The sequence below is a fragment of the Saccostrea cucullata genome, unplaced genomic scaffold (genome assembly GCF_032062105.1).
Source record: "Saccostrea cucullata isolate Sc308-1 unplaced genomic scaffold, CSIRO_AGI_Scuc_v1 ctg6479, whole genome shotgun sequence".
NCBI lineage: Eukaryota > Metazoa > Mollusca > Bivalvia > Ostreida > Ostreidae > Saccostrea > Saccostrea cuccullata.
Window position 1 is genome coordinate 6,856 of NW_026938835.1, and position 11,655 is coordinate 18,510.

General features: G+C 33.1%; 1 protein-coding gene across 1 annotated transcript; it reads left to right on the forward strand.

Annotated features, from left to right (window-relative positions):
• The first annotated feature begins 1,006 nt into the window (after positions 1–1,006).
• LOC134251490 (uncharacterized) lies at positions 1,007–6,681 on the forward strand. The gene is made up of 6 exons (XM_062733906.1): positions 1,007–1,185; positions 1,461–1,597; positions 1,905–2,588; positions 2,776–2,875; positions 4,433–4,558; positions 5,249–6,681. The coding sequence occupies exons 3-6, from the start codon at positions 2,466–2,468 to the stop codon at positions 6,070–6,072; spliced, it is 1,173 nt and encodes a 390-aa protein (XP_062589890.1). The 5' UTR covers positions 1,007–1,185; positions 1,461–1,597; positions 1,905–2,465; the 3' UTR covers positions 6,073–6,681.
• Positions 6,682–11,655: the final 4,974 nt, after the last annotated feature.

Here is an 11,655-nt window from a genome sequence, read left to right on the forward strand (position 1 = left end):
CCCCAAAAAGGTTTTGTCACAAAGAATACATGTACACATGTGGAATGCAGCTTGAATAAAAAAAATTAAGGAAAATTTAGGTCAAAGTTTCTGCAAACAAACAGACAGACTGACGGAAAAGGGCAAATCATATATACACAGGAATCCTCGTTTATTGGAGCATAACAAAAGAAACAAACACAAACTAACTTTGAATGAAAATCTACATAGGTTACGATTATTAGAATTAATTATCAAAATCCTACTACCGGTGACGGTATCCTAGTGATAGAGCGCTCGCTTGGTGACCGGGAGGCCCGGGTTCGATTCTCAAATGCGGCGCCGCTTCAAACCTAGGACGTTAACATGGGTAGTGATTTTTCCTTCGCCTAAAACTCGGCACTAGAAGTTAAAGTCACCTGTCTTTTGGATATAACCTTAAAAATGTAGGTCCTGTGACCAGGTAGGCGTTGGCACGATAAAGAACCCTCGCTGCGCAATGACCCTAAGTGCCGAGTATAGGCCTTCACCAGCATACGGTGACGTCTCCATATGAGTGGAAAATTCTCGAGAGGAGCGTTTAACAACAAATAATCAATCAATCTAATTCCTACTTTGAATAACAAAATAAATATAAACAATAAATGTATTCATTTATTGCTGGTAAGAAAATTAACGTTGCACCTATTACAGAAAAAAAAAATAACCCTCTTACACTGTATTTTGTGGGATAGGCATATTTATTTAAATATCTAGATCTGCAACAGCCGCAAAAATAATTTCCATATTAACAAAGAAAGCATGATCACATGTCTGTTGTTGTTGTTGTAGCTGTTTTTTCTTCTCCTGTCTATGTTTGTTTAGCGGCAATAATGTAGCCCTTTCCCTTTTTTGGGGGGAGAGGGCTACAACTCCTAATGATCTCCGTAATGGTGCAACTGCGGGAGCGATTCACTCCCGCACGGATTTCAGCTTAAATTGTCAGTAAACAACACTTTACTTAGTGCAACTTTTGTACTTCAGGTTGGGTAGAGTACATTAAAACACTTGGTAAACCTACACGCTGCTCTCTCTGTGAACGTTCTCAGCTGACGTCATTACGAGATGTCAGAATAACACAGCGGGACTACCTTGATGAGGAATACTCGTATCCAACCATCTAGCTTAACCTTACAGTACCGAAGCCTTCAGTTCTCAGATCATTTTGTACGTATTATACAGTTAAACTAGTATTGTGCTACTTCCCCTTCCCATTTAGTATTTTTAATCATGAAATATTTTTTTAACTCTTGAATATTGAGAAGGAACATCTGTGAGAAAAAAGTGAAAAAATTACTTATGTTATCATCAATTCATTTGTAATCAATAAAAAAAAACTCATATTTAATGCAAGGAAAGGGAAAAACCTCAGATTTTTAATTTGGGATTTTAATATAGACGAATTCGCTTAACATTCATATTGTAAACAATTCCATTTTTAGTTCCAGGTGGAATTTCCTTGACCTCTAGCAGTAACAACAAATCTTTAACTGCTGATTATGAGTTTAAAACACTTTATAGACTGCATGACTTTTCAAAGTACAGTTATTCCAGCCCTGATAGTGATAAAAATTATCAGGTAAATTATTGTCAATATTTCATTTCTTTATTCAGCTTTGAATATTTTTGCTGAGATATATATTTAGCTCTGTCCAATTTATTCAAGTTTGATTCTTTGTTTAAAGGATATTTCCTCCCTTTCACTACAGTATCATTCGATAGATTAGCATTTTTTCACTACATTGGGAAATATCATGCCACGTCAGTCAGAGATGGCAATAATTTGAAACAATTGTTAAACAATTGTTAAAAGTATTCCCAGTTTCTTTTAGAAAAAAATTGTAGACAATATAGGTAACCATGATAATTTATATAATTTTATACAGAGAACTTTGAGTTTCCCATGTTTTATGGGATTCCGACATGAACCGTGTTATCTGCTGAATACAAAGTGTACTCTGCTTCCATCACATCCGTATCGAGCTTATCCATGTTAAAAACAAGTTTTGAAGAAACAGCGGTTTCAGAACGTACTTACAATATCACGACGTATAAAGTTTCTGGTATGTATAATTTCTTCCTCTGTAAAGTCCGGTGTTGTTGACTTCTCAATATTTAATGAAGAAACTAAAAAACATTTTGGTTCCTGTATTTATCTTAGCTGTTGGTTATTTTGAAAGAAGGTGGTAAAAAGTCTTTTGCATGCATTTTTGATTTAAAGCAATGCAAAGAATGACATGTTGCCATGTGGGTGTTTCTCTTGCTTGTTGTTGCCTTTTGAATATTTTATTAGCTACAATATTTTATTAGCTCAATGTAAAGAATGATAGCTTTTTTCAGTTTACTGTCTAGATTCATGGAAATCCACGATAGCTGTTGCTTTCTCTCCTGAGGAAGAAGACGTCTCATATGTGTTTGAACCTGTTCCAGATAATGTAACATTCCAAATGTACAACGTTTCGCTAATAGATGCATATAATAACACATTGTATAGGCATCAGCGTATTTTCAAAGAACAGCCAACTCAGAATGTCTTTCTGGACGTAGAGGATGGAATTTATAATATTTTAGTATGTCAACATGCAGGAAAAAGAAACTTGAATATGAAAACACTGTACAAACAACAAACTTGAAGGGGAATTATTACTTAGAAATTATAGCAGTTTTCTCTGAAACATTAAATACTATTAAAATTCAGCTAAAATGGTATAAACATGAAGAAATTTGACTTATCAAATATTTTTTTCTGTTTTGTAGAGAGAGGTGAATACTACAGACTATAATTGTCCAGAGAGTTGTAGATACACAAGGTCTCACAGTTTCATAGTTGGAAATTTTCAACCATTACAAGTTAGAGGTACATGCATATATAAATCCAAAACTTATCACTATATCTTCAAAAAATCTTTTGCCTGAATTTTAACTGTTAAAGAATATTTATAAATGTTCATTTGATTATCACACATAATTTAACTGAAGTTTTTAAATTAACAAGTAAATAGTAAAAAAAAGTAAGCTTGTTTTGATATTATCTGGATATCTAAATGCGTGATACATGTATCAGGCAATGCATGTACTGTTGGTCGATATGTTTGGAATGTATACATCATTAAGTAAAAATAAAATCTAGTTATTTTAGAATGCAAGGGAGTCCAGAGTCCGTGGCAGAAAAAAAATCAATATATATTAATGGCTATCAAATTTCTACTTTAGACTGAATCAAAGCATTATTAATTTCTAGTCATCTTGGAGGCACGACTTATATATATTGCGGAATTACAGGGTTTTAGCTAATTATTGCTATCTGTTTTCGTTCTTCGCCGTGCGTCGTCCATTGTGCGTTCGTATTTAAACATTTTCAGCTTCCTCTCTGCGATCACCCAATCATTTTCAACCACTTCTAACGTATCAATTAATACATTTAATTGAGGAAAAAAATTGTGAATTTCATGGTCCTTGCCCCCTAAACCTGACGGTTGGGACGGAATCCACTTAATTTGATGCAATCTCGAAAATCGTCCTCTCTACTCGTGTACATCAAGCAGTCAATCTGTTAGCATGATTGTAATAAGCACTAGGTCCTCAACAAAAATTGTGAATTTCATGGGCCAAGCGTCAGGGGTTCTAATGCTAGGGTTGGGCAATATAGATTACATGTATATAGTGAACATGCTTTATTTCTTTTTTTATTTCCTCTTCTCAATTCCTGGGTATTAAGTAAAATAAACAAGTACATAGTGACATGAATGTTTAGCAAAACTGCCTCTTCCGCAATTGTGAAATCCATAACCCCTGTCTCAGGGATCTGGTGTCAGTACGGGTCTTTATTGTTTATATAGTGAAAATGCATATTAAATTGTTTGAAAATCTTCTCTGCTCCTGAGTATTAAACAAACTAAGTACATAGTTATGATGATGAGCAAGAGTGCCTCTTTCAGAATTTATGTTGAACAAGGCTGCCTCTTCCATAATTATGAATTTCATAGTTCTTGGTCTTATGTATTTGAACGGTTAAGAGAACATTTATTCTATAACACAAAATGTACTTTGAAAATTCATAGATTTAATGATATGTAGACTTGTATATAATAGATGAATAAAATGAGACAAAACTAACTTATCTTTCTAACTATTCTTCAAAGGCCAACCAGATCAATGTGAGACTTACATTAACAATAGAGGGTTAAATAAATATATATATTGATTGTTAATAGTTTCATGGTAATAGTGATATATGGGGGACAGATGCATGTACATGTAGTGACTTAGATCAATTATTTTGTTGACCCTAATCATACTATTTCTCTTGTATATGGGCAACAAAACTTCATTTATGTACTCCAGTGACCATTAAGGCCCATATTGGCTTCCTGTTTTTTCTTAAATTTGAAAAGTGTGTCTTTTGTATTATCAGTTAGGGGAGACAGCAAAGACCCTACTGAGCTAATAAAAATGGCAGCCATTTTGATTGGTAGTGGGGTTGTTTTACTTCTGTTACTCCTTGGTATCCTTTGTCACCTTCGGCGGAAAAAAGATTACGGTATGTATGAAAATTCGTGTATAATTATTATACAGCTCATAACAGTTACATGTGTCCTAGACCAACATGTATTTACAAAGAAACTGAGTAGACCGTTTATCAATTACGATCCTTTTCCAACATAAATTTGCTTTATTAAAATCATTTTCTGCAAATCTTACGCAGGGAAGCTACAAACAGTTTGCAGCGATGAATAAAGCTAAAAAAAAACAATGACCATTTGTTATACAAGTCTGTTATGTTGCGAATGTGTAGCATGCTCAATGAATAAAGCTAAAAAAAACAATGACCATTTGTTATACAAGTCTGTTATGTTGCGGATGTGTAGCATGCTCAAAGTAAAAAATAATTCATGGTGATTTGTCTTGCTGTAGGTCAAAATCAAACAGTTATAGTTTTCTGAATTTGGAAACCTTAATGCTACATTGCGACAAACTTTGTTGAAAGCATTGCTGAAAACATGCTTCAAATATTGCTGCTTAAGTGCAACAAACCTTTTTTTTTTTTTTGCTTTTATTTCAACAATATAACTGAAGCATTTTATTCATTCTATGATCTATAATGACCATGTAAGCAAAACATTTTTTGATTTTATTATTTAAGTTATAATGTATTATTTACTTGAAACTTCATCATAAACATCGTTCTTCAAATTTGTTTACCTTATGATTTTTCAAATATTTATTTCAGATGTGCCAGTTTTTTTAAACGGACTTCTGATTTATTCCAGTGATAGTAGAAAAACCAATACTTTAGCCAGTGAATTTGCAAAATTCTGCATGGAAAAAATACAAATACACATTTCTTATCTGAAACCCCAAAATGACATCGTTCTAAGAGATTATACAACATGGCTCAATAGAAAACTTGAGAGATCAAAGATAATTATCATATTTTGGACTCCAGAGTTTATTCGGGAGCAAGAAGAAGGTGTTATTACTTCCAGCCATTTAAAAACAGGTGTTAATCTAGCACTGAATTTAGAACACAACGTCAATAGGAAATTAGCATGCATATATTTTAACAAATCACACAAAACATCTATTCCAAGCGGCCTTTGGATGACAGCTCGTATATTTTTATTTCCAGAACAATTCTCTCATTTCTGTTCTTATATAAGAAAACACAAATCCATTCGAAATTACAAATTGACTAAAGCACTCAAACGCGCAATTTTTTATTTAAATATAAATAATAGGGCAGTGGAAACAACCAACGATTGTCACACTATCCCTGCAAGACATATAAATGATGAAAAAATAGAATCTGATGATGAAGATGATATTATTTCTAATGATGGTCATCACATTTTGTGGAAATCTAAATCGTGTTGGAGGGAAAATCAACCCTTGATGGGAACTTATGATTCAATGACTTCGTTTTCCGATTCCCCACATGTTAAAAAGAAATCAACTTTCATTGAGAACCCATCATTACAAGACAAAAGTAAGAGTCAAATGTCAACTGGAATATCAAAAAGGATACCAGCCATGGTACATGAACGTATCGTCTGATAGCGTTCCTACTCTGAAATTATTTGGATCAGGTACAAACAGTGAGCACAGTCATTCAAGCAGAAGTCCTAGCTCTAGTATTTATAGCATTACTAGACTACAATTAAAGAAAATTCCTTCCACTTTGGAAGATAAAGATCTGCCCTCTCAATCTTCAGGTTATGAAGACTGTGAACCTATCAAAACACCACATTCGTCATATGAATCACTGAACTCTTCATGCACTTCAGCTCCACATCTTTATCAGGAATTATTACCAACTACTGAAACAGGGCAAATAAATGTACAAGACTTGGATAGCAAAGAGGCTTATCCCAATGCCAGTGTCAGAAATAGTAAAACTGTTCACGGTATTGACGTTTTGCCATACTGTATGAAGTGTTCAAAGGTACCATCCAAAGAAGACAGAACTTCAGAGAGTTTTCGTGACAATAATGATAATTACAGTAACCGCAGTGAAAATATAACAAGTTTAGACATTGATACTTGTGAATTTACATAGCATCAGCCACCAAAACGTACTATTTTCCTGATAAACTGAACATAGAATAGATTTGATTAATATGTATCATTAAATTCAATGTTGCTATTAGGGAAAATTATGTTTTCAAATGGTATATCTACATGTTCAACTTGAAATTTTATAAATTCATTAAACAGTTGTACTTGTTAATTTTCTTAGATTTTTTAAAGTATGATAGAACATCAGTGTTGCATAAGCTGACAAACTGAGTCACTTCAAAAGATATATTCATTATATTTTGTGAACAGTTTAGATATATTTACATTTATTGATAAAAAAAGAGTCACACGTCTGTCTGAGTATATCTTTTAAAAGATGAGGGTAAAATCTAGATATTCCTACCAGCGGTGATGAAAAAGTCCAAAAAATATTGAATACCTTCCAAAAAAAGACAGGATATAGGGTTTCAATGTTGAAGGATATGAAGATAACGAACCGTATTTAATACCAAAGTCCACAAAAATGAACACAAAATAGAAGCAAAGCAGAGAAAGTAAACATTTCCTGCCGACCGGCTACATCCGCCGTGTGCTCCTTGTCATGATTGGGAAATAACGGAAAAATCCGTTGTCAATTCAGTGTATAAATAATGTAATAACAATAAAAATAAAAAACGTCATTCAGCATTAGACTCAATGATAAATTGTATTGCTGACAAGGTCATTCTATGGACCAAAGAACTTAAAAAATGAAAACTTTAAGTTAGACTGCTAATATTTTGTTTCATCAACTTGTTTGTTAATAGCTTTCCTCGCTTGAAAAATTGAACATGCTCCTGCGTATCATATCAAATGAGACATATAAACACCGTATGCAGGTGATGAAGGTATATTGCTGCATTTAAGTAAGGGAATTATGAAGTTGACGATATAAAAGTTTATGTCATCCCGTTCGCGGGTATGTTAAGGAAGCATATAAGTTATTTCTCGGGAAATGTAGACTTTTAAAGAAAATTAAGTTTGATAATTTACCAAAACCGCTTATAAACGTAAACTATTATTATCTGATACATAAAGATAAAAGAGTGTCTAAAGCAGTGACGTGCACCACCACCATGGCATCACGTGACTTCTATTAATAGCGAAATCTTCCTTAATAAAAAGCTAACAGAACAACAATACCCCGAGGTTTGATAATTTCTTTGAGTAAATAATGTTGTTGAAAAACATTTACTTTGCCTAAAAAGTGCTGCTAGAATCCAAATGTCCCTTTAGTAAAATAATTATTTCACACATTCGCAGGAAACCTTACCCCATGTTTTGAATTTTATACATTTGAACCCTGATTTTTCATGAAACCATGCTTAACTCAAATTCTAACAGCACTTTCCAACTTTTTTAGGAGGCACACTTTCCATACGTTCAAATTTGATGTTTTGAAATATTCAGCTTATTGTTGTTCTGTTGCATTAATTTTGTCACAAATGACAGAGGAAAGGCCGACCGGGATACGTATCAAGCTGACTGTCTTTGAAAGAGAATAAAATCGATGAAAATAAACTAGCATACCTGTTTTATTAACTGAACTCCATATGAATATCACAGGATATTAACAATATTTGCTCTTTAAATCCATTATACGTGTCTTTGTACATGCCGCATTAGCCAAATTCTCTTTACAAGGCATGATCAATTCCCGAGTAACTTGATGTACACACATAACGTCATCGGTGGTAGATTTTAATCAAAATGGCAGAATACAGCATTATAGAATAAGAGCAATTAATTTTGTTAGTGTTTACACCTTTCCATTCATTTTCTAGAGTTTAATTACAGCTCTAAATACCAATAATACGAAAACTTGTGTTTTAAAATTGACGTCATCTCGCCTACTATGACGTCATAATGTAGCACTGATTTAGTCAAGGTAGAATATTTTGTATGCTTCCTTATTCCCCCTGCGTTTATCATATAGCTTGGTTGTTAAATTACCATTTACGTCTTCTTAAGTACAATATCCCTGTATGAAACAGATATGTCAGACTCTGTGGTATCTTCCACCACAAGATCACCAGGATATATCGTATCGACGTAGGAATGGAAATTACCATTATGATTGTTAATTGACAATCGTCGTCGATTTAACTAATTTTTTTCTTTTTTTCTTGTGTGAACTACACTGCCCCAAGAAACGATTTGTTCAATGCTATTTTTAGAATGATAAATTTACGTATTGTAGACACTCATGTTCTATTATTGGGAGATAATTCGATCAGTATTTCTGAAAATAAAAGTTTATTTTTAAATGTGCAATTGTTTATTACGAGATCTGGTCGTTTTTGAGTAATGCTTTTAGATTTGTAAGTCCATACTACATTAATTCAATTCTGTATATGCATTGCCTATGTTAGATAATCTTATTGACCTTTGGTTCCTGTGTAAATTAATTTTGAACAATGTACTTTGTGTTACAAATTGTTTTAAAGGAGAGGACGTCCTAAGTTTTTAAGAACTTGTGTCCAATCCTTTTGTTATAACATCAAAACAATAAAATATGTTCAAACCGATTAAATGTCGAGTTCAAGGCCACAGCAAGTGTTTTCTTCTTTTCATGCATAAGATTTTGCACAAATTCTGCTTCATAAGAATACAAAAATAGGTCTGCTCATAACGGAGCGCAATTTGTACCCATGGGAATTCCAATAAATTGCTGGAAGACCAGGTTTCCAAAAACCACATGCATACTGTCAATCAGAAACTCAAGCATCTGTTTGATGTCAGCTTCAGAATACTTCTGTGTGCAATCAGAATGTGTTTTAACAAAATAATTTTGCAAATTGACCAAAAAAGTAAATTTACGAGTTCCATTTTCATTGAAAAAGCAGCTTAATGATATCAAAAAGCCTGGGTTTTGATTTATCGTGGGGAATGGTTGTGTGTATAAAGTTGAAAAGTCATGTTTTTAAGCTGTTGATTTTGGTGAAATCTTTAAATTTCAAACTGTCCAAAAGATCTTTAGAATTTTTGAGTATCCACATCTGATTCACACCACTTTTTTAATATATGTGACGCGCCAAGCAAAAACCTCCCTTATGTCTATTATGACGTAACGTCAAAAGACGCGTCTAAAGTCAACAAGGTAAATGCGACGTAAAAACGTCTCCTTGAGAGAAACTCTCCCCAGTAAAACAAGGGGATGTTGTTTTATTTATATGCTAAGACAGATTCTTGGGTGTAATTTGATGTAGTTTATTCATTAAAAACTTAGTCTCCGTCAAGTGTCTGTTTGATCTTTCTTTTTCACAATTAAGTGTGTATTTTTTAAAGATTTCCAGTGGTGGCTGAAAAATTCCCGTAAGGCCGTTTTTAAAATGAAGTCTGTTTGCCCTCCCCCTATTCGGGTTAAAAAAAAAAATTACATCGGTAAGTAGGTCGATTTTTTTTGTAGGAAATTTTCAGTGTTGAAAAAGACTGAAGGCATACTTTCTGAAATAAAAAAAAGTTGTTGATAGGATGAGAAAATTCCGGAATTAATAATTTGGAAGTTTTAAAAAGATTTTAGTCGGTTCATTTTAAAAGGTCAAACAAACAAGTTTTTAAAGATAGTTTTTTAAATTTAATGGCCAGCTGTTTCATCGTGATGCACATGCAATTTAACAGGAGCATTAAACTAGGGTATTTTTATTTAAATAGCGATGCAATGAAAATTGACCTGAATTACTTCTCTTTTATTTGTGGAATGAATTTAACAGCTACCCAATTTATACGGTATAAACTGGGTTGGGACAGTTAACGCTACCGTTTACATAAATAAAACGTGAACTGTTATTGATAAATAGTTAAGTTTACTCTTAAAAAAAGTATTCTCTATAGATACGACAAAGAGTATTTTATTTGGACGCTTCTTCCGGAATTAGTTTTAGCTGTCGATTTAAAATGAATTTTTTGAAGAAAGACCTTTCGAGCTTCTCAATTTATTTTATTGTTGAACACCTTCTCATGTTGTACAAAAAATGTAGAAAAAATTCGCCCCCCCCCTTTCTCCTGTGTCGCGTGTCTGCTCTATTTCTTTCGATACTTCGTGCAAATTTCGTCTTGAATTTACGGATGCTCGCATACATTGTAAGTTACAGTTCCACTATCTAAAATATTTCATGATTGAGAATTAAACAGATTGAACATATGTTTATCAACCTTTTCATAATCTGTTTGATGAGGTTATACCCAATACACCGAATGTAAAAATGGCAAACATGATACATCGCTAAAATGTTATAATTCATACAAATTGTTACAAATTCATACAATTTGTTTGTCAATGAACACTTTCAAAACATTCCCACCTATTATTATTTTGTGCATGGTTTATCTACATGTACTAACGAAGATTCTGGATTTCTGAAAACAACATAATTTCGGTCATTTATAAAATCGCTGAATCAGGCTGTTGCATGTACATGTAGTAACGTCTCCGGTGCTCATTCAGCCTTCTTAACTTAAAACATCAATGCAGTATGAAAGTATACATTAAACGTTTTAGAGGTTAAAGACTTTCTTTTTAATGATTTTATTTTAACCTTTAGTATTAAGGATTATTTAACCTGCAGTAATTATTTTCCCGACAAAGACTTTACTACCAACATTTCATGATTTAACATCTACCTTGGAAAATAATAATCTTGTTTCCTTCTGTTGAATCGCAATTAAATGAATATGTATATGCGTTTCAAATTATGAAAATTTGCTACCAATTACACGTAATTTATTAAATGTATACATGTAACAAACTTTAACAATGTCAATAAATTTTTCCTGCAAAAGTTGCATTGAACATGTACATGTATGGGCAGTTTAATTCGAAATTAGTACGGTACAAATCTGCACAAAACATTGGCGTCGGAAGCAAGTTGAAAGTGGGGGGGGGGCTAGGTATAAGAAATTTTTATACCTTCAAAAAGACCTGACAAGCAAGAAAAAAAGGAAATGTGCATTGGTTACACACGAAAATCCTATAAGGGGAGGAGGGGGGTTAGGTTCGAATTCCAGTACCAATTTTTTTTCCAAACGCCACCACTTTCCCCATTTTAAACCTATACTGCAACATGTCTATGGAAAGTGGTG